A 24,019-nucleotide genomic window follows, 5' to 3' on the forward strand; every position below is an offset into this window, starting at 1 on the left:
ACCTGATGATAGAGTCATTAAAAATAGTGTTTATATTGGGACGCCTGAGTGGCTCAGAGGTTGAGGGTTTGCCTTTGGCTCAGGCCCTGGGGTCAAGGGATCGAGTCCTACATCAGGCTTCCTGCATGGAGCCTGCTTCTCCCTCTGCCTGTGTCTCTGCCTCTCTCTCTGTCTCTCATGAATAAATAAATAAATAAAATCTTTTTTTAAAATGGTGTTTATAAAGAAGTTTTATTTTTTAAAATCAGTTTCTTCTTTTTTTTTTAAGATTTTATTTATTTATTTATTTATGAAAGACACAGAGAGAGAGAGAGGCAGAGACACAGGCAGAGGGAGAAGCAGGCTCCATGAAGGTAGCCTGATGTGGGATTCCATCCCGGGACTCCAGGATCATGCCCTGGGCCAAAGGCAGGCGCTAAACTGCTGAGCCACCCAGGGATTCCCTATAAAGAAGTTTTTGGCATGGTGGAATTCTTACACTCAAATTTTAGGATTAAGTGTAGGTTACATAAAATATACCCTAGGAGTTTTATTATCTATACATACATATACACAGAAGAAAAGAATAGAGAGAGCTATAATAAAAAAGGTACTATTACCTGGGATTATGGGTAATTGCATTTTTTTCTGTATGGTACTTTATATATTCCAGATTTTTCTCAAGTACCTAACACACAGTAGAGACCTGGATATTTGTTGAGTAAAATGTTTATCAGAAAAAATAGTTACGACAATTTGATTTTATTGTCCTTATCCTTTTCCTCACTTACCTTTGAAAGATTTCACACCCTCCAGTAATTCTTTCTCAAACACCTTTTTATCAGCTGTAAGATAAAACATTACTGAGTTTTTGGTGATTCATAGAAATTAAAGTGTTTACTTTCAGAAAGGGAAAATTTAGAAATTTATCACAATTCATTTTCAATGAAATGCAAAGTATACAAGGCTATTGTTAGTAGCTAGTTTGCTGAATACACACAGCTTTTTCTTTCTCATTTTCTCTTCCCCAGTTTGACTTCACCTTTTCTTTGTTCAGCTTTCCTGCCCTTTCATCTTCTTCCGGCTTAGACCTTAGATTTCCCCAAAAGGAACAAAAGAACACGTTTGTCTTATGATAGGACCTCTGACTGAAGAGGTCCCAGTTCTTTAAATAATAAGAACAGAATTTTTTTAAATGCTAGGATTGAGTCTTTTAAAAAAATGTTTTTAATTGACATAAAATGTTTCAAACAGTAGAATTCTTTCTTTTTTTAAAAAAATGAGATTTATTTACTTGTTTTAGAGAGACAGAGAGAGAAAGCAAGAGAGAGCACATGAGCAGGAGGATGGGCAGAGGGGGAGGGAGAGAGAGAACCCTCAAGCAGACTCCCTGCTGAGTGTGGAGCCTCACTTAGGGCTCAGTCCCAGGGCCCGAGGTCATGACCTGAACTGAAACCAAGAGTTAGCCACTTAACTGACTGAGCCACCAAATAGTAAAATTTCTAATATGAAACCTTAAAAGAAACCTTCCATGAGGATACATAGTCATTGCAAACATGGTCCTTGTTCTCCCAGAGTTTAGGATAGTGCCATGCACAGAACAGATTTTCAATAACTATTTGTCAAATGAGTAAGTTTTTAGGTATCAGTGAAGTAGAACTTCAATGCTTACCAGAAACTGGCAGAGTTTTCAGAAGCTTTTTATGTTCCTTGTTTGTAATCTCTATTCCCATGTCTTTTAGAACATTTTTCAGGTCCTCAGTAGGAATCTTCTCTCCTTTGGTAAGAAATACATACATAATGAAACATCCTTCTCAGGTACAGGGGAAGAGCTAGGCATAATGAAGCCTTGTTTAGCTATTCAGAATCAAGAAGGGAGTTAGAAAATCTTTTTTTTTTTAAAGATTTTATTTATTTATTTATTCATGAGCGATGCACACAGAGAGGCAGAGACATAAGCAGAGGGAGAAGCAGGCTCCCTTTAGGGAGCCTGATGCGAGACTTGATCCCAGGACCCCGGGATCATGACCTGAGCCAAAGGCAGATGCTCAACCACTGAGCTACCCAGGTGCCCCGGGAGTCAGAATTTTTTTTAACCTAAGAGGATATCCTCAATGTAAGACAATTTCATATATAATCAATAAAACAGGGATTTAGATGTGTTTGATGAATAACTATTCAATCACTAATGTAATATCTGTATTTTCTCTCTTTTCCCTCTTCTCCTTCCCCTCCTCTAAGCCTCCCTGTGCCCTTTCCCTTCCCCTTCCTCTTCTTCTTTTACCTGGATAATGGGACTAGTTTTAAAAATGACAATAAAACCTGGTTCTCTGTAAAAATTTTCATGTAAATGTAAAAAAAATTTATATTTACATGATTACACTGTAAGCTGGGCATATCAGATTGGGGATATATTTGAAATCACATATCTAAAAATCCACCGAAGAGAAAAGAAAGCATAGAAAGCATAAGAACAAGAAGTCAGGGAAAAGAATGGGCCAATTTGGAAAAGAACTAAAACAATATTTAGAAATAAAAATATACCTATTGCACAGTTGTAGAGACAGCAAACTGGAAGAGAGGTTTAAGAAAAGCCAAAAACATAAAAATAGGGAAAATATGGAAAGAAAGACATGAAGAGCAGAATGAGAAGGTTCAACAAACATGTACTAGGAGTTTCCAAAAGAGAGGCAATATGTGAAACATGAGGTCTGAGAGATTCTAAAACTTGATGAGAGGCATAAATGTTCAGTTTCAGGAATCATAAGTTCCAAGTAGGAAAAATGAAAAGAAGTCCACACTTGGCCACATGATAATGAGAATTTCAAAGATAGAGATAATCTTAAGAGTTACAAGAGAAAAAGAGATTAACTCTAAACAAACAATGAAGACTTACAGCTGACTTTTAGCAGCAAAAAGAGAGGCCAGAAAACAGTCCATCTACATATATTGTGTGTATTTTCTTCTTTCTCCCTTTTTTCCCCTTTTAAATTTGAATACACATTTATTATAGGTTAACTTTACAGGTTTAAATTTAGGTTAAATATTCAGTTGGGACTGTAACTAAATTTGAGAATTAACATAGCCCAGAGATAGCGTGACTCTCTCAGAGACTGTTAGAACTTTGTTTCTCCGCATTCTGGGGAGTGAATGAAGACCTCTTCATTTGTATAAAGGACAGTTGCCTCTTACAACTTGGAAATGCAGAGTTATTATGTTGTTATATGGAAGTTGAGTTCAAATATGTGTAGAAGGGTGCATAGCTGAGTAGCCCAAAGGGTAGGCTATTTCAGCTGTTTAATTATTATCTCTTAGCTCCAATCCTACCCTTCTAACCTCTGCTTTGGGATGCTGAGGCTCGGACTCTAGACCACATTTTTCTTTTGCTGGCTGGTTCTATATTAAATTCTGCCAATGTATGGGTGGTGGGACAGGGGAGGGAGGGAAAGAGAGAGAGGGAGAGAGAGAGAGAGAGTCTGAAAAGCTGTCAGAAGTTCCTTCCCTGTAGCAATAGATGAATCCAGTTTCAACTTTGTGGAACCAGTATCATTACACTTTTTGGAGATACTAGCAGCACACTTCAGGGTTCTAGGTAGAATGATAATCTAGGAGTCTTTGACATAGTCAAAGCATGCATGACTCAAGGCTGAGTGTAAAATAAAGATATTTTCAAAGACTAACTCTTGTTGAAATGACTAAGACGGATGTACTTCAGGAAGAATGAAACTGAACCCAATAAAGAACAGAAGTAAAAAGCAATGGTGAGCAAAGAAAGTGCTAAGTGTATTTAAGTTTTGAAAGACTGGATTGAAATTGCTCTGCCCTTGCTTTCAATATATCCACTTGGCAAAAGCTCAATCCTGTTTAAATACAAGTTTGTGCTTACTCTGTGCTGCAGCCAGGCAGCTGAATTAGTGTTAAAGTGAACTGTGCTGACTGTTCTCATTTTAAATGGATCATGAACCTCAGGTGAGTCCTTAATTCTTCTGGATGACCACACTACACTTTGCTAGGTATTAACTTTCCTGCTTTTCTTGCTGACTATATCACTTTTTTTCTTTTCAAACCACCACTTCCTCCTCTTCCATTTGATCATAAATTCTTTTATCTCTTTAATTAAAAAAAAGCCTTCTCTTGACACCACTTTCGACTTACTTGCCTCTTTGTTCCACTTCTTTGCTCCCCTTTGCAGCAAAATTTCTCAGATATTCACACCTTTTCTAAATCCTGTCTTCCCATTTTCTCTTTTTTTAAAAAAAAATTTAGCTTGAATTCAATTTAGTTAACATATACTGTATTATTAGTTTCAAGGGTAGAATTTAGTGATTCATCAGTTGCATTTAACACCTAGTGCTCATTGCATCAAGTGCCCTCCTTAATGCCCATCACCCTGTTACCCCATACCCCCAGGCACCTCTCCTCCAGCCACCCTCAGTTTATTTCTTATAGTTAAAAGTCTCTTATGGTTTGTCTCCCTCTCTGTTTTTATCTTATTTTATTTTTCCTTCCGTTCCCCTATGTTCATCTGTTTTATTTCTTAAATTCTACATTGTTGGTGAAATCATATGGTATTGGGATGCCTGGGTGGCTCAGTGGTTGAGCCTCTGTCTTTGGCTCTGGTTGTGATCCCAGGGTCCTGGAATTGAATCCCGCATCAGGATCCCCACGGGAACCTGCTTCTCTCTCTGCCTATGTCTCTGCCTCTCTCTCGCTCTCTCTCTCATGAATAAATAAAATCTTTAAAAAACAAAAGAAATCATATGGTATTTGTCTTTCTCCAACTGACTTATTTCGCTTAGCATAATACCCTCTAGTTCCACCCACATCATTGCAAATGGCAAGATTTCATTCTTTTTGTTGGCTGAGTAATATTCTAGTGTGTGTGTATCTATCATCTATCTATCTATCTATCTATCTATCTATCTATCTATCTATCATCTCCATACATCTGTTGATGGACATCTGGGCTCTTTCCTTATTTTGGCTATTGTCAACATTGCTGTTATATACACTGGAGTGCATATGCCCCTTTGAATCACTATGTTTATATCTTTTGGATAAATACCTAGTAGTGCAATTGTGGGGTAGTTCTATTTTCAGATTTTTGAGGAACCTCCATAGTATTTTCCAGAGTGGCTGTACCAGTTTGCATTCCCACTTACAGTCTAAGAGGGTTCCCCTTTCTCTGTATCTTCACCAACATTTGTTGTTTCCCTAGTTGTTCATTTTAGCCATTCTAACTGATGTGAGTTGGTATGTCATGATGGTTTTGATTTATATTTACCTTACCATTTTCTCTTAAACTCTCTTCAGTCAGGCTTCTTTCCACCCTCACTACCTGAAACTTCTCTTTTTGGTATCACTGATTTTGTGATATTTTTGGTATTTTGTGATTGAGATCACTAACGTGGCCACATGCGATGGCCACTTTTCAGGTCTTATCTTACTTGACCTATTGATCTGTTTGACTGTTGATTTGTCTTCCTGGCTTATACCTGTAGCAGATGCTATAGATGCCTGGATCATTTCTCTTCAACACTTACCAGTTAATGCATGCTAGTCCAAGTTTCAATTGCTGGTGTCTCTTTGTCTGAGGGATTTCTTCAGTTGCCAGAGCTCACTCTGCTTATGCTCTACTGCTAGAAATGCCAGTGGAGCAATATTGCCTCCTTCTCCTTGAGCATTTCTCAACCAATGACTGAGAGGGGTTTGTGTAAAAGTAACCTAGAATTTCCCAGATATTCTCCAGTGGAATTAAGTTCCAGTTACCTTCTTGGTAACTTGCCTGATAAACCCATATTTTATTTGCTGCCTTCATTCACGTTTCACTTCCCTACTCCCCTGTGATTTATATTTACCTTACCATTTTCTCTTAAACTCTCTTCACTGCCTGAAACTTCTCTTTGCTGAAGTTTGAAGTTTGCTGAAGTTTTCAGAGTCCTGTGTTTTCTGGGCTCACCGCCCATGTAAACTACCTGTATACATGATCCTTGTCTCAGGGTTTGTGTCTGGGGATACCCGACCTAGTATACTTATTTGGATTTCAGAACACCATATTCTCTTGGTTTTCTACCTACTTTACTGGTCACTTCTTGGTTTCTTTTGCTTTAACATTTAATGTTGAAGTGCTCTAGCATTACTCTTTAGTTCTCTTTCCTTCTTCATATATATTCACTCCTTTGGTGAATTCATTCAATCTCATGGCTTTAAATACCATCTATATGCCTATGGCTTTCAATTCTATATTTTCAGCTAAGATATCTCTTGAACTTGTGACTGTCTGGTAACTTTTACCTGATATCTCTATTTCGGAGTCTAATAGGTATCTTAAAATGTCTCAAACTGAACTCCTAGTTTTCTTCCAACTAAACTTGTATTTCTGGCAACTTTCTCCAGGCTCCAAGGGCAAGTCTGTCCAGTCAGTTGTTCAGGACAAAAATCTTAAGAGTCATCCCTGACTTCTCCCTCTATCTAGTTTCCATGAGGAAATCCTGTTGACTCTTTTTATTTTTTTTAATTGAGATATAATTGACATATATCATTATTTTAGTTTCAGGTGTACAACATAATGGTTTGATATTGGTATAAATTATGAAATGACCACCACAAGAAGTCTAGTTAAAATCCATCATCACAATAACTCCTTTTAAAATATATTCAGAATCCAGCCACTTTTTATCATTTTCATTGATTTCTACCCTGATATGAATCACCATAATTTCTTTTATTTATTTATTTTTTATTTATGATAGTCACAGAGAGAGAGAGAGGCAGAGACAGGCAGAGGGAGAAGCAGGCTCCATGCACCGGGAGCCCGACGTGGGACTTGATCCCGGGTCTCCAGGATCGCGCCCTGGGTCAAAGGCAGGCGCCAAACCTTTGCGCCACCCAGGGATCCCTGAATCACCATAATTTCTAACATGGATTACTTTAAAAGCCCTTTTAGGGCTCTACTCACTACTCCTCCCCCACTCCTTGAGTCTGTTCTCCACACAGAATCCAGGAAGATCTGATGAAAGCATAGATCAGATCATATCATGCCTCTGGTCTAAAACCTACAGTGGCTTTCCATTTCTCGCAGAAGAAAGCCTAAATCCTGGCAGAGCTTTCAGAGTCCTGACTAATCTTGCTTTCATCACCTGCCTCTCCTCATCTCTTATTATTTTTTTCCTTCCTTATTCAGCTTCAGCTACATTGGTCTTCTTGCTGTTCCTTGAATAGTCCAGGCTCGTTCTTGCCTTTGGGTCTTAGTCCCTGCCCCTTCTTCCTAAAATTCTTTTTCTAGAAGTCTCCACATGGACAAAACCCTCACCTCCTTCAAGTATTTGCTCAAATGTCACCTTCTCAAGGAGGCCTGATTAGCTGTTTAAAGCCACAAGTGACTCTTTCTCCAATATGCCTTGCCCTTCCAATCTCCTTCAGTCTACTTTTCATTGTTTTCTATAGCATCTATCACTTTCTAACATATTTTATAATGACTTATTATGTCAATTGTTTATTGCTTGTTTCCCTGCTAATATTTAAGCTCCAGGGGAGCAATGATCTTTGCTGTGTTTGCTGATGAATCCTAAGTGTCTAGAACAATGCTTGGCATGTAGTAAGTGCTGAGCAAACAGTTCTTAAGTGAATAAATGGAGGGATAAAACACTATTGTGTTAAAAATATAGTTCCATATAAAACCTTAAGACCATATAATATATTCATCACTGTAACATCTTGCTCACCTGTAATATTTTTAACTTCATCCATCAACACATTTAAGTCAATCTTCCCATTATCTTTAAGGCAAAAAAGCATCAAAAAGATTTTTAGAAAAATTGAAATAGAAACTCCAAATTCAACCATTTAAAAACATTTTTGCTAGAAGTTTATTATTTTTCATGTCATCAATTTAAATTAATATAGCTCCTGTATTTTACACTATCAAAATCCATACAGCACAACACATTAGCAAGGTTTAAAGCACTCTTTTCCTTCAAGACAATCTATTATTTATTAGGCTACTCTTTTTCAGGCATGGGTCTGAAATGTCTTAAGAGTTAAAAAATTAAAAAAAAAAAAAAAAAAAAAGAAAAGAAAAAAAAAAAAAGAGTTAAAAAATTTTATTTCCTCCTCGCCCGGCCACCCGCGCGCCCCACTCCCCACCGGCCGCATCCCAATGTGCCCCCCCCCACCCACGTCTCCCACTGCCGCCTGCCCCAGGCATGGCCCAGGGCCTCGCCTCACTATGGCAGCAGCACGGCACAGCATGCTCGACTTCAAGCTCGGCGCCAGAGCTGATGGCGAGACCATTCTAAAAGGCCTCCAGTTCATTTTCCAGGAGCAAGGGATGACGGAGTTGGTGTACACCTGGCAAGACCATGGTTATCTTTCGACCTACATAAACAAAAACGGCAGCTTTGCCAATTCGATAATTTACCCACATGGATTTGTGTTGTTGGATTCAGAGTTATGGTGGCGATATGCAAGGCCAAGAAGTTAACAGTCTTTTGAACAAAGTGGAAGAAAGAATGAAAGACTGAGTCAGGACAGTACTGAGCGGGTGAAGCAGTTACCACCCATACTTCGAGGAGGGGCCATTGACAGATACTGGCCCACTGCTCATGGTCGCCTGGTTGAGTATGACATAGATGAAGTAGTGTATGATGAAGATTCACCTTATCAGAACACTAAAATTTTACACTCGAAGCAGTTTGGATATATTCTCATCCTTAGTGGGGATGTTAATCTGGCGGAGAGTGATTTGGCGTTTACCCAGGACATCAAGGGCAGTGGAAAAGAAGACTACAGTGGCAAAGATGTACTGATTCTGGGGGGTGGAGATGGGGCATATTATGTGAAATAGTCAAACTGAAACCAAAGATGGTCACTATGGTAGAGATTGACCAAATGGTGATTGATGAATATAAGAAATACATGCGGAAAACATGTGGTGACGTCTTAAACAATCTTAAAGGAGACTCCTATCAGGTTCTAATAGAAGACTGTATTCCAGTACTGAAGAGGTACGCCAAAGAAGGGAGAGAGTTTGATTATGTGATTAATGATTTGACAGCTGTTCCAATCTCCACATCTCCAGAAGAAGATTCCACATGGGAGTTTCTCAGACTGATTCTTGACCTCTCAATGAAAGTACTGAAACAAGATGGGAAATATTTTACACAGGGTAACTGTGTGAATTTGACAGAAGCCTTGTTGCTCTATGAAGAACAGCTTGGGCACTTGTATTGTCCTGTGGAATTCTCAAAGGAGATCATCTGTGTTCCCTCATACTTGGAATTGTGGGTATTTTACACTGTTTGGAAGAAAGCTAAACCTTGAAGACCAATCTCTTCTAATCATGTGTGCTGCAAATAGCCTTCCTGACCTTCATAGGCTATACATGACATAGAAATGAGTCAGGCAATTGATTGTGAATTCCTTCAAGTTTTCTTTTTTTTTAATTATTATTTTTAATTTAAACAAAGCAAATGGAAAATGTATATTTTGATGCGCTAGGGTGTTAATTTTTTTGAAAGTCAGCTGAAGGGGTGGTAGAAAGGGAGGTGGGCGGGGGGGTGGGGGTGACTGGGTGACAGGCATTGAGGGGGGCACTTGTTGGGATGAGCACTGGGTGTTATGCTATATGTTGGCAAATTGAACTCCAATTAAAAAAAAAGTCAGCTGAAGGATGATTAGACAGCACAGCAAAGGCTACTAAATGCACTGAACTCCTAGAATGTGATTTTTGTTACTTTTCTGTGTGTGTGTGTGGGGGGGTGCTTCTTTGTTTTGTTTCAGTAGACTTCAAATTCAGTTGTTTGGAGGAATGAACATCATTGTTTTATTCTGGAGGGAAGTTCTTTGATGGTGTTTCTTTCCCAAAAAAATTGACCTAGATATTAAAATTTGGTGCTAAAAAAAAATAATAAAATTTGGTGCTTATAAGAAAGAGTTAAGAAAAAATGAATAGCAATGCTTTGATTAAAATTATAAATGAGACGAAAAAACAAAGAGTTAAAAAATTTTATTTAAAAATTATGTTTCCATTTTGTCAGTGCTGATTTTACCTCTGGGCTTATGATCACTTTGGCATCAAGTGATCCCCTTAAAGGACAGAATGCTGGTATGCTTGTCTGGCTGCTCTTAGGTTGCCAACATGATAATCATCATGTTGATATATTCAGTTAAGTTCCCAAGTATGATGACAAAACTTTTGTTTTGCAATACCTATCCTTAGTTGAAAGACTTTTTCATAATTGATGCACTTAGTTCCTTTAGTCTGTTTCTCAAAATCTGAAGTTACTAGAAGTCAATGGATACAGTTTTAGTAGTTTGTAAACCTGCAAGTTTGAGAAAGACTGGATTGAAATGTTAAGATAGTACTTAAAAGATGTTATTGCTCTAATAGGCAAGATTTAGTTTGGAACCTTAAAGCTGCCTATGGGACATGCTCTTTCTCCACTTATGACTTGGTCAAGGTGGTAATCCATCACTACTCAAATGTGTTCACACTCTTGTTTTATGTGTAATAATAATCCTAAGATTGTAAATTCCCCTAAGGGTGAGATACCAAGAATCATTTGTATTCCAATTATCTCAGCATTAGTTTAAAGGTCTGCACAAGATTGATGCTCCATAAATGTTTACTAAATAATTAAATTCCAGTAGGCACACTACTTGACTTCTCTGTGCCTTAGTTTCCTTATATGTAAAACGTGGGTAAAAATAGAACCTGACTTGTAGAGTTTTTTGCAAGATCTAATAAGACAATATATGTAAAATGCTTAAAACAGTACCTTGAATGTGTCAGGACCGTAGTGTTGGCCATTTCTATTTAATGCTGGATTAGCAATAGGGACTCAAAGATTAAAATCTTTAGTATTCTGTTAGATCCTGGCATTTCCTGTGAAGAGTGACACTTGCCATCTATATGGGGCAGGATTCTTGGTGATCCTTCCCTAGTGATAGCCATTGGGCCAGTTTGATAGCTATGATAAAGGCCTACTCACTCTTTCTTTTTCTTCTTTTCATATACATCCTATCTTCAGTCATTCCAGAACTGAGACTAGCCTCAAGTCCAAAGTTTGGCTAAGGGATATATTGACACTCAAAACTCTCACCATCAACTGGTAGGCGATCCTTCAGTTCCTTGATTTCTTTCTCCTTAAGATCAATTCCCATGTTTTTCAAGAAAATGTCTTCCTTATTTGGAGATATCTTCACCCCTTAGGAGAGAAAGGGATGGGATATGAAAAATATTTGTAATGTAGAGTGGGTTATTCTAGGTCATGCTTAGATATCAGTACTACATATACAATGAAGAGCAAAGAACAGTTAAACTATCCAAGTAAATGTGGTTTTGGTATGTAAGTCAGAAATTCTTAAATTCTGATCTGTGAGATTCCGTTAGGACTTTTAGGAAAATATCTAAGAGAAGATAGTAAGGAGTTAAGGGTATTTGTAAGTCAAGGCAAAGACTAAAAATCAGCCTTTATACGTGTGTTTGCACAGAATTCAAAACTTGCTAAATCAATGGATTAACTATAAATCAATCCATCCATCCATCCATCCATCCATCCATCCATCCAACCATCCATTCAACCAGCCATCTGTTGAGCAATCCATGGATTTACTGTATCACAATACTCTGGGAAACTTTTTGAGGACATATGTTTCTAGATACTATCTCTGGAAATTCAAGGTCAATATGACTAGAAAGGGGCCTAGTGTTTTGAATGCTGTATTTTCCCCCTTATGATTCTGATGTACAATTTTATTTGGGAACCACTGCTTTTGGGTTACTATATTTAAAACATTTTGGTGACTATAGTGTGCTTAAAGTATATAAAGAATAAACACTGACTTAAATGGCTGGGGTAGGTGGGATTAATAATCTGAAAATTGTAAAATAGTAAGAGTTTTTGAAAATAAAAGCAAAGCTTGATGACCGGTTTTACTTGCCCTTGCATCATGCTTCTTACTCACCTTAAAGAAACCTTAACTCTTTCATCAATCTGTTCACATACACCTTTCCCTTGGCTGGAAGAAAGGGAAAAATTCAGTTTCAGGCAGTACTGTTGATATTTAAATGAATTTAAGTAAAACATGCATAAATTCAGAAACACAGACTTTTAAGTGTTTTATTCTAAAAATTCATATTATTTCACTTCCAGGAATAAAACTTAAGGGTGGAAACAGTTCTCAGTTTGGTGAAATCATTTTAGAGATGGGACTTGGGGGGATGAAACATTCCTTAAATAGAAAGTATTAGTTACAAAAGTTCACACACTCAACTTTCCTTGAAGGCCACTGTGATTTGTTTTCCCTCCCACTGTGATATTTTTAGTGCTTACCATCAACTGGAAGCTTATTCTGTAGTTTCAGGCCTTTATCTTCTGTGAACATTATCCCCATATTTCCTAGAAAGGTTTTCAGGTTACTCATATCAACCTTCTCACCTTTATTATTTTTTAAAAATCTTATTTATTTATTCATGAGACACACACACACACACACAGAGAGAGAGAGAGAGAGAGAGGCACAGACACAGGCAGAGGGAGAAGCAGGCTCCATTCCATGCAGGGAACCTGCCATGGGACTCGATCCCGGGTCTCCAGGACCACAACCGGTACTGAAGGTGGTGCTAAGCCACTGAGCCACCCGGGCTGCCCCAACCTTCTCACCTTTAAAAAGTAAAAGGTGGTAATGGTTGAAAATTGAGGAATGATGATCCTATATTATAAAAAAATGCTGATATGGCATTTGTTGATTAAACAATGATGTAAAGCTGAAAGAATGCTAGCAAAGACATATTCCTAGAGCTTTCTGGCTAAAACAGTGATGATTAAATTTAGGCTAGGAGTCAGTAGATGTAAACATTCATCAGTATATAGAGTGAGAGAATAATCAATAAGGAAAACAATGCTATTGAAGTATAATTTTGTGTAAACATTAAAATCTTGGTTTTGCAGAGTCTTTTTTTAAGGTTTATTTATTTATTCAAGAGAAACACACAGAAAGAGAGGCAGAGATAGAGGCAGAAGGAGAAGCAGGCTCCTCACAGGAAGTAACCTGGGATCCGACCCTGAGCCGAAGGTAGATGCTCAACCACTGGGCCACCCACGTGTCTCTTGCAGAGTCTTCTTAATTATATAACATGGAACCACACAGAGCTTTTCTCCAGGGGCTACTTTCTTAACCCAGACTGGCTCTCTGTCATGCCTCAGGGATTTGGTGGGCTTGGTTTCTTCTCTTCTTGGCGGTTACTATCACCCAGTATACTTTTTGGACTTCCAGTAAGGGTGGCTGGGAAATTAGATGTAGTCTTCTAAGCTCCCTTCTTTTGAGTGTCCCAGAAAAACTAGCACTTGGATATTTTTATTCTTAGGGCTTTAATGTAAAGTGCCAAAGGGAGACAGACAAGGGAATACCAGACTGTCCTAAAAATGGACAACACACAAAGCTAACAAGTTTTGTTTGGTAATGGACTTGGTTTTAGTTCCTGGCTAGAAGGGTGGGAATTACCACTTAGCTCTGCCCCCCTTAGCCATTTCCCAATCCACTTGTAAGATGGTTATGTGAAACTTTCCTTCATGATGGCTCTTCCCTCTAGCTTGAAGATGCAGTTTAGCAACAAAAACAACAAAATGGTAATTATGTGAGGTGAAGAATGTGTTAACCATATTGTGGTAAATATTCTGAAATACATATGTATATCAAATCATCTCATTGTGTACCTTAAACTTATACAATGTTATATATCAATTATATCTCAATAAAGCCCGTGTGTGTGTGGGGGTGGGGTGGGGGGGAAGATGCCATTTAGGTGGACAGTTTGGACCTCCTAATCATTTCCAATTCCAGAAAAAGAAAACTCTTACTTGTAGTCCTCTGGAACCATACTGCAGTGCTTCCATTGGGAGGATAATATCTAGGGAGTTAGCCAGTCTTCTGCATAAGTGCCTGGTAGGAAGTGTGCACAAGAGTTGTTTTCCCCTAACTGCTTCAGACCTCTTATGTGACACCTTGGACTATTGGAGCTTCTACTATCCCCCTGTAACCAGCCAAGGGAATAACTCTTCAGACAAAACAGAGCAATTTCCTAGTCTGCCAACTTGATCACGTTTTGACATACATGGGCCCTTTGCTTCAAGATTATCAGTCTAATCACACCTTTTATCTGTATCATCCCCATTCTTCAGAATGTAAGTCTGCAAAATTATATGTCCTCTCAAATCTAGTCTGTGTTTTACCACTTTGATTTTTCTTTCCATTGTTAGGATTTTTTTCACTCTTCCCAAAGTGCCTTCTTGGACTCATTATTTCATTGAATATGAATTTCTCTATATCTTTAGTCTCTTTACAGACTCTTCTTCCCCAACTGAACACTGCCTGTTCCTGATAGATTTTTCTTTTTCCTTTTCTTTCTTCTGAGAGAAAACTTCTCTTTTTTTCTATATCCCATTTGCCTTAGGGCTTGCAATCTCCTAGATCCAGATTGCTGCTTTCTGGCCATACTCAAACCTCTCCTCTTGTTAGAATTATGGTATTTGGCTTTCTTTTTATTGTCACTGACTTTTTGGTCACTTCAGGAACTTGTCCTATTACTTATAGACTTCTTGCACCCAAATTCCTGGCATCATTATAGGGAATTCCAGTCTTTGTCTGGATAGTTAACTCCACAATATGGCTTCCAAATTTCTTGAGCTCTTTATTCTCAGTGATTGTCTCCTAAATTCTGTACTAGTTAGCCATCATGGATATCCTGAACTTTGTCATCACCTGGAGATGTTTTGCCTCTAAAATCTTAAATTCTAACATACTTTTTACTTTTTGGCCAGAACCTCATATTACTCTTTTACTTCCTTACTCCTACCACACCCATTATAGTGTTTCTATAGAGACTTTCATTTCCTCCTCTCTCACTTTTCTCCAAGTTCATAATTTCCATCATAACCTCACTTCCTCTCTTATCCGCACTACTTAACCACTCTCTTGACTATACTTTTAATATCTTTATGCTTTTACTCTTTCAGCACATCAGCCTTCATAATCTCCTACTTTGGTCCAACTTAAGAATATCATAATCATGTGAAAAGTTGCCATTACTTATTTATAATATCTGACTTTGGTTAGACTCTTGGCACTTATCAGCAAGGCTTTCATATATTCCTCACCAACTTTAGTTCTTATTCTCTATCAGAGTTATCCAAAATCATCAACACTTTCCTTAAAGTCCTCTACCCCACCACTGGGCCCTTTCTTTTAGTAGATGATTGTTTCCTACTATACTGGGAAACTTGAAGCTTTTAGGTAAAGTCCTCTGAATTTTACTCCCATATATATGTAGATTCTCTGTATCTGTATCCTTCCTGACTTGAAGTCTGCTTGTCTCAGAAAAAAAGGTGGCCTCAGATTCTTACATATTTAACTGCCTGGGTTCAATCTCCCTTAGATGTCTTATGGGAACCTCAAACTCGATATGAACAAAATGAAAACTGTATCTTTATTTCTAAATTTATTTTACTGAATTCCTTATTTTGGTCAATGTCACTGTCACCCATCCAACTACCCAGCTCAGAAACTGAGGCATTATCCTTCATTCAATCCTTTTGCTCTATCTCTATACCTGATCAGTAACCAAATTCTACAGGTTCTATATCTGTAACATCTCTTCTATATGTCCCTTCCTCTCAAGTCTCATAGAGAATTATTTACTTCTGCCCTTTATTTTCTTTTGCCTGGACAGTTACAATATGTTTTCTAGATTCTTTCCTTCACTCTTTTCTTGTACACACACCTCCATCCATCCCTTATATAATTGCTGCTAGAGCAATATTTTCTAATTTGTAAATTTAATCACATGGTCCCCTGCTTAAAATCCTAGAATGACTCCCCTCTCTGTGCAGGATGAAATTAATACTCCTTTACTAGATATTCAAGGCCATTTGTGATTTGTCTCTTATATTTGTTCCCTATTACTGTAACAAATTACCAAAAACATGGTGGCCTAAAACAATACAGTTTCTCTTATACTTCTGGAGATTAGAAGCCCAAAATTAGTTTCACTCTGCTAAAGTCAATGTATTAGGTGGGATGGTTCCATGTTCTACTTCTAGAGACCACTTACACTCCTTAACTTACTCCCCTTCTTCCATCTTTAAAGTCAGCAATGCAGCATCTTGCTTCTGCTGTTGCATTGCCCTCTACTTTTTCTTTTCTTTTCTCTCTTTTTTTTTTAAAGTGATTTATACTGCAAGCCTATTCTACTTTTTTGTGTGTGTGGCTTTTTAAAAAATTTTTATTTATTTATGATAGTCACACAGAGAGAGAGAGAGAGAGAGGCAGAGACGCACACAGGCAGAGGGAGAAGCAGGCTCCATGCACCGGGAGCCCGATGTGGGATTCAATCCCGGGTCTCCAGGATCGCGCCCTGGGCCAAAGGCAGGCGCCAAACCGCTGCACCACCCAGGGATCCCTCCCTCTACTTTTTCTGTTATCAATAGTCACCTTGCTTTCCTAAGGATACTTGTGATTATATTTAGGGCCCAACTGTATAATCAAGGATAACTTCCCCATCTCAAGATCCTTAGTCACATCACCATGGTCCCTTTGCCTATATAAGGTAACATTCCTCAAGTTCTGGAGATTAGGACCTGGATATCTTTGGGAGCCATTACTCAGCCCACCACATCCTACATCATACTCTCTAAGTTTATTCTTTGCCAAACTCCTGACAGCATTTATGCTTTAGCTACTCCAGATTTTTTCTAGTTCCTTAAAGCATCATATGGTTTCTCATTTTGGTGCCTTTATTATTATTTTTTTCTCTATCAGGTATGCCCATCCTACTCTCCCTGGTAAGCCTGACTTATAGTTTAAAGATCACCTCATGTGTTGCCCATTCTATTAAAGCGTTTCCCAATTTCTCTTCCTCAGGTGCAAGTGGCCATTCTTTACTTTGTATAGGTTTTTAACATAGCACTGATAACATTTTATTGCATTTATTTATATGTTTTTTTCTTGCTCCAGCTAAATGAGCTCTTGGAAGGTTGGTTTTTGTAGATCCACACTTGGGATATATAGATGTTGAATAATGAGGTAATAAAGATCTAACCCACCTGTAAAAAGTTTTCCTTCATCCATTACTACACTTACTTTAATTTTCTCCTCATCTGTAAGACAGAATTTTATGCATAAAAACAGTAATAGAGAGAAATAGAAGAAAGACATAAAAGTCATACATTGAAGTACAACGCAAAATTCAGCAAATTTTAATTATTTGCTCTGGAATTTTATCCTATATTCTTATCAAATGGAAAATGTGGAAAGATAAAGGTCTGATTATAAAAAAATACTTAATTTCACACTTCTAACCTCAGTTTTTATTCTTTTAAGATAAGCTCTACATAGCAGAGCACTGGACTGACATTTAAAGAGTAGCCTTAAAAAAAAAAAAAGAGTAGCCTTTTCTGTTTTCAGATCTGGAAGACCTACATTTTACTGATTATGAGGCTGATATGCATCTTAAAAGGGGCAAATAGTACAGTAGGAAAATCTGACTTGGAGCATTGATAATGCCTATTTCTATACTCAAATGACAGGCAACACTTAGCTGTCTTTTTCTACTATCCACACTCAATATATATTTGAAAAAGCTTTGATCAATCTAATTGGGCTTGAATAACAATTTTTAAAAATTTTGTATTTTTTTAAGTCTTTATTTTGTATTTTCCTTTTAAATGGGGGTATTTAGAAGGAACAGCCTGATAGGTGGTCAGTGCCTCACATGAAAATGTCTCGTCCATTTTCATGTATTTCAATTAGTCCCACAGAAGACTTATAATAGTCTGAAGCAGGTCTCTAATGCTATTTCCTGTGGGCTTATTGACCTGAAAAGTAGTATTCAGGGAGATGGCTTATCCTTTCACCACTAAAATCACAGTTGTGGCATTTCAGTAAACTTTCAAGATACCTGGAAAATGTGATAAGAAAAATATCCACATCCTTTCACAGGCAGATAAAAAATACCGGGAAATTATATATTTCCAGTAATAAATAACTATCCTGTGGAAAATTTACTTTCTCTGGCCAGGGCAAAGGCATAATTAAGTGGCATTGTGTTGAGATGAATGCATACTGGTTATTATTACTAGTATAAAAGCTCTACACTAGGAACTTCTGTTTATGAAAGGTAGCCATTAATTTATTTTTAACAAAAGGAAACTAAGAATCAGAGGGGTTAATTTGACCAATCTTGCACAGTCAGGAATTTTCAGAGCTGAGGTTTAGATCGGCATCTTATTCCAATTCCTAAATTTTTTCCACAATGGCATATAATTAGAGGAATTGGTGAGATTAATCGCAGGTTTTTGCTGTTTTTCCCATGAGAACTGTTATCTTGGAAACTTTTCCTAGTCAGTACTTGTTGCTCTCACTATTAGGTCATGATAACATATGCTAGATGTGATTGATATAAATGTATATTACTTCGAAAATTATTCTCTGTCTCGAATTTGTTCTGAACTTAGTTTTGAATCTACTCTAGGTAAATGTTTTTCTGTCTTTCTCTTAATACTGTTTCCTCCTTATGATTTGCTTACTTTCAAACTTTTCTTATCAAATATTTCCTCCATTCATTGATTTTTTTCACTGCTTCTTTTGGTCTGCTAATAATCTTATTAGCCCTCTGATATGTTGCTAAGCTTTGTTGAATCTGTGGGTTGCTAACTTCCTAAGTAAAGTTGAATTATTAGAGTATTCATTTCCAACCATATTCATCCATATTTCTAGATGAATGTAGGTCTCTTAAAGTAAACCTGTCTAAAACTAAAACTATTCTCTTGACATTGTAACCTGAATGTCTCCCTGAATTCTTCAATTGGGTGATAATACAACTGATGACTTAGCCACCAAAGGGTCTTTGTTTTCTTAAAAATTTTCTTGTTTTTCCTAACTCGCATGTGATCAGTCATCAAATTCTATTCATTTTAATTCTAAAATGTATCCCAAATTAATCTCTTATCTGTTATTAAGTGTACTTCTCTTGCTCAAGCCCTCATCATCTTTTTTTGGAGCATAGCGATATCTTCTAAGTTTGAGCCTTTGCTTCCAATAATGCCCCTGCATTGTCATCAGTATTGATTTATAAATGAGGAATACTCTAGATATATCACTGCCAGTAGGTTAAAGTCTGAGATCCAGGAGAGAAACAGGCAATTCAAGAACAATAGTTGGGGACTTTAATATCCCACTTTCAATAAAGGATAGAATAACTAAACAGAAAAATCAGTAAGATAAAGAAGATTTGAACAATATTACCAACCATGAAACATTCTCCAGGATAGACTATATACTAGGTCATAAAACAAGTCTCATTCAGTTTAAAAGGACTAAAATAATAGAAACTATGTTCTCTAACTAGAGTGGAATTAATTAAAAATCAACAGCAGATGGAAATTTGGGAAATTCACAAATATTTGGAAGTTAAAAAACACATTTCTAAGTAACCATGGATCAAAGAAGAAATCATATTGAAAATTAGAAAGTATTTCTAATTAAATGAAAATACAACATATCAAAATTTTTGGAATGCACTCGAGTGTTTTGAGGAAACTTATAGTTATAAATAAACACCAAATTAGAAAAGAAGAAAAATCACCAATTAATAACCTAGATTTTCATTTTAAGAATAGAGAAAAAGAAGAGCAAACTAAATCCAATGTAAGCTGAAAGAAGGAAATAATAGAGATTAGAGCTGAAATCAATAAAAAGGAAAAGCAGAAAATCACTAGGGAAAATTGATATTGGTTCTTTGAAAAGATCAACAAAATTGATAAACCTTTAGCTAGGGTAACCAAATACAAAGAGAAAAAATATGGATCAAAATCAGGAGTGATAAGATCACCATCAACTCTACATTAACTAAAAGAATTATAAAGGAATTCTGTGAACTACCTCAAGATGATGAAGGTTCAACTCCACAGCCTGGTGTAAGGTCTTTTTGGTCTCACCAGGATACCTTTCCAGCCTTGTTTCCTGCTACTTTGTAACATGAAGTTTATAGCCTAGTCACAAAGAAATACTTGCTGCTCTCTTAATATTCATGATTTTGCATGATTTTATGCTTTTGTATGCATTGCTTTCCTCATCTGGAAAGCCTTTCCCCCCTATCCTTGAGGTTCCCCATGTAAGTAAGCACTTGCAAGTATAGGCAAGTATAGGCATGTATGCATACATATGGATATGTACTTCATACATGTAGCCTGCTGGAGTTTCTTGTGGGTGATTGTTTTCTAAGGGTTGTCTCAGCTTTTTAAAAAATTTTAATTCCAGTATAGTTAACATACAGTATTATATTAGTTTCAGGTGTACAATATAGTGATTCAACGATTCTACACATTTTGCAGTGCTCACCGTGCACTGTATGAAGAACTCAGTGACAAATAGGATGTGAGAGTGTAATAAAATTCTTGGCTTATCTGGGGGATGATACAGATTGGTAAATTTAAGAAGTCAATAAGGAAAGTGGCCATGAATATGGGTCTTAAGGACAACCACTGTAATTTTTCAACCTGCTGAATAAAACTTGATGAATCTAAAGGGAAATATAAAGGCAGAAAAAAAGTAACAAAAGAACAGTATAAATGGAAACTGAAATATGATAGCAGAATTATGTCCTATATAACAATAATTATGATAATTATAAATGCATTTAACTCAACTACAAAATATAAGCTATCAGATGATATTAAAAGACAAAATCAAAGAATATATTGTCTACAAGTGACACACTTAGAACAAAAAGATACAAAAGCTTGAAAACCAAAGCATGGATATGAACCAAAAGGCAGCTGGGGTAACAGTACTATACCTGACAAAATACGATTTAAGGCAAAATATGTATCATAAGGGACAAAGAAGGATCTGTAAGAGGATCAATAGAACAAAAGATATTTTCACTATAAATATGTATGAATCTGTCATTTGTGACACTACAGATAAACCTAGAGGACACTATGCTAAGTAAAATAAGCCAAACACAGAAAGGCAAATATTACATGATCTCAATTATATGTGGACTCTAAAAAAGTCAAGCTGATAGAAGCAGAGAGTAGCAGGGGGTTACCACAAGCCAGGGAGCAAGGTGGTAATGAAAACATGTTGGTCAAAGGTAGAAATGCCAGTTATAAAAGGAATAAATTCTGGAGATACACAGCATGGTGACTATAGTTAACAATACTGCATTGTATACTTGAAATTTGCTAAGGGAGTAAATCTTAAATAGAAAAATGTACAATAATAGTAGGGGATTTCCTGATTTCTAGTTTCATATCATTGCAGTGAAAAAATATAGTATGATTTTTAAAAAAGATTTTATTTATTTATTCATGAGAAACACACACAGAGAGGCAGAGACATAGACAGAGGGAAAAGCAGTCTCCCTGTGGGGAGCCTGATGTGGGACTCGATCATAGGACTCCAAGATCATGACCTGACCAAAAGGTTCAACCACTGAGCTACCCAGGTGCTCCATTTACTATGATTTTAACCTTTAATTTGCTAAGACTTTTTTTTTTTTTTTTTTTGTCACCTAACGTATAACCTCTTCTGGGAAATGTTGTTTGTGCATTTGAGAAGAATGTGTATTTTGCTTGACGTTGGATAGAATGTTCTGTATAAGTCTATTAGTTCTATTTGGTATAAGGTACAGTTCAAGCCCACTATTTCCTTATTGATTTTTTTTTTGTCTAGATGATATATTTAATGTTCAAAGTGGGATATTGAAGTCCCCTACTATTGTATGTTTTCTACTTCTCCCTTCAGATCTGTTGTAGTTGCTAACTATATTTAGGTGCTCTGATATTGGGTGCATATGCATTTATAATTGTAATATCCTCTTGATTAACTGACTTTTATCATTATATAATGATCTATGCCTGTTGTTACAGTTAAAAAAATTTTTTTTTGAGAGAGAGAGAGAGAGAGAGTGAGAGAAATCACAAGCAGAGGGAAAGGGCAGAGGGAGAAGCAGACTCCCCACTGAGCAGGGAGCCTGATGCAGGGCTGATCCAGGACCTTGAGATCATGACCTGAGCCAAAGGCAGATGCGCAACTGATTGAGGGCCCCCCACCCCCCGCTCCCCGGTACCTCACATTGCTCTTTTAAAAGATTTTCTATCAGTTCTTCTACTTTCAACCATACTCATATTCCTGACTTTGGAGGTAATTGGTGCCTCCACTTCCTGAGCCATTTATAGTTTAGTTTTTGTTTTTGTTTTGTTTTTTAAATATTTTTAAAAGATTTTATTTATTTATTCATGAGAGACAGAGAGAGAGAGAGAGAGAGGCAGAGACACAGGCAGAGGGAGATGCAGGCCCCTTGCAGGGAGCCTGACGTGGGACTCAATCCTGGGACTCCAGGATCATGCTCTGGGCTGAAGGCAGGTGATAAACCATTGAGCCACCCAGGGATCCCCCCATTTATGGTTCTGTGATGTGAAATGGCTGCCTTTAAAAAAATATTTTATTTTTAAGTAATCTCTACATCCAACATGGGGTTTGAACTCACAATCCTGAGATCAGAAGTCACAGTCTCTACTGACTGAGTCAACCAAGTGCCCTTGCAGTGGCCTTCTTCTTGTTTGTTTCCCATTTCAGGCTCAGTTTTCATCTTTATGGTCTTTCATCCACTTTCTGTTTTTTGAAATTTAACTGACATCTCTTATCTGCTATAATGTTCTCTTCTCTTAGTCTTTGTGGATTATGCCTTTTAATTTCTTTTGTGCCTTTTTAGTATTTTAGGAAGAAGTAAAGCTAATGCAAATATTGAAAAAAGTGCTGTTTATCCAGAAGCTTAAAATATGTATTTCTGTCTTATCTACTCAACTAGATTATGAACTTTTTAAAAGCAGAAATTGTTATTTTGAACAGTAAGATTCTGGCATATATCTTCATAGCTCCTGAATTTAGAAAAATGACTTGAATATAGAAATTATTTAATAAACATTACTGGGTTTTTGAAATAGAAAATCTTTTTTTTTCTTTTTTTTTTAAATTTTTTTATTTATTTATGATAGTCACACACAGAGAGAGAGGCAGAGACACAGGCAGAGGGAGAAGCAGGCTCCATGCACTGGGAGCCCGACATGGGATTCGATCCCGGGTCTCCAGGATCACGCCCTGGGCCAAAGGCAGGCGCTAAACCTCTGCGCCACCCAGGGATCCCTGAAATAGAAAATCTAATAACTAATATCTTTATTTTGTATTTCAAAAAATTTATAAATTTCTCAGATTTCCATACCTATCATTTTATTTATCCTCACCATCACCATAGCTGGGGATTGTTATTATCCTATTTCATGGATAGATTATATCTAAATTATTGATCAGATTGATTCAAGTTAATAAAGTATATCTTCACATAATGTGAATGTGTACTCTATATTAGATCAACATGAAATTATACATAGTCAGGTATGTCTATGCCTTTTTCAATGCTTTTATTTTTAGTTCTTGGCACCTCTTACCATCAAACCTTTCAGGCCTATTTGAAGTAATAACCACTCTGTGAAGCCTTAGAAACTCCAGGCATAGTTGGTCAACAACTCCTTTACACTTTTATAGCCGAATAGATAGTGGATAGCATTTGTTTCTGTTTTCATTTTGTATGTGCTGTCCATCTCTACACTGAGTGTTTTTAGAAACTGGACTTTGTCTCATGCATCTTTGTAACTCAGAGCCTAGTATTATGTCTAGTACAATGGCAACCAATTAACTTTTACTGGGTGGATGAATACCTCATTGGTAAATTAAATACTCAGCATCAAGTGGCAAACTTTTCATCAACACAGAGTTCTTCAGTTTGAGTCTTAACCCTATGTTTTTCAGAATATTTTCTAGGTCTTCATAGTTAATTTCTTCCCCTTAAAAAAGAAAACAATAGTAAAAAGTCAAATTTGAAGCTTTAAATCATCATCACCATCATCATATCAACTATTTCTGTGTCGTATCATTCTCAAATATATGATAAAAAGCAATGGAAATATTAAGTGTTGTC

The 24,019-nt window shown here is 36.9% G+C and overlaps 2 protein-coding genes and 1 pseudogene across 8 annotated transcripts in view; 1 reads left to right on the plus strand and 2 right to left on the minus strand.

Annotated features, from left to right (window-relative positions):
- EFCAB3 (EF-hand calcium binding domain 3) overlaps nt 1-24,019 on the minus strand; it is a 140,891-nt gene that overhangs the window by 76,488 nt on the left and 40,384 nt on the right. For 4 of the 6 annotated variants that reach the window (XM_025436611.3, XM_049114615.1, XM_049114617.1 and 1 more), the window contains exons 1-6: nt 17,082-17,141; nt 11,947-12,000; nt 11,082-11,186; nt 7,704-7,757; nt 1,652-1,756; nt 771-824 (exon numbers count right to left, since the gene is read on the minus strand). The exons of 1 other annotated variant lie outside the window; for it this stretch is intronic. The gene's annotated coding sequence lies outside the window, so the exon portion shown is untranslated. Of the gene's footprint in view, nt 1-770; nt 825-1,651; nt 1,757-7,703; nt 7,758-11,081; nt 11,187-11,946; nt 12,001-12,314; nt 13,777-17,081; nt 17,142-24,019 lie in introns of those variants that run through there. One more of the 6 variants, XM_049114614.1, reaches the window with a different exon arrangement.
- Nucleotides 8,159-9,404, plus strand: LOC112652932 (spermine synthase-like; annotated as a pseudogene).
- The window catches only part of LOC112652933 (uncharacterized), a 73,147-nt gene continuing 72,573 nt past the window's right edge, over nt 23,446-24,019 (minus strand). The window contains exon 9 of one of the 2 annotated variants that reach the window (XM_035721231.2): nt 23,446-23,885. In XM_035721231.2, the coding sequence (XP_035577124.1) occupies nt 23,761-23,885 (125 nt within the window). In that variant the 3' untranslated portion in view covers nt 23,446-23,760. The remainder of the gene's footprint in view (nt 23,886-24,019) is intronic. The other variant, XM_035721235.2, reaches the window with a different exon arrangement.

The sequence above is a fragment of the Canis lupus genome, chromosome 9, assembly GCF_003254725.2.
Source record: "Canis lupus dingo isolate Sandy chromosome 9, ASM325472v2, whole genome shotgun sequence".
Lineage (NCBI taxonomy): Eukaryota > Metazoa > Chordata > Mammalia > Carnivora > Canidae > Canis > Canis lupus.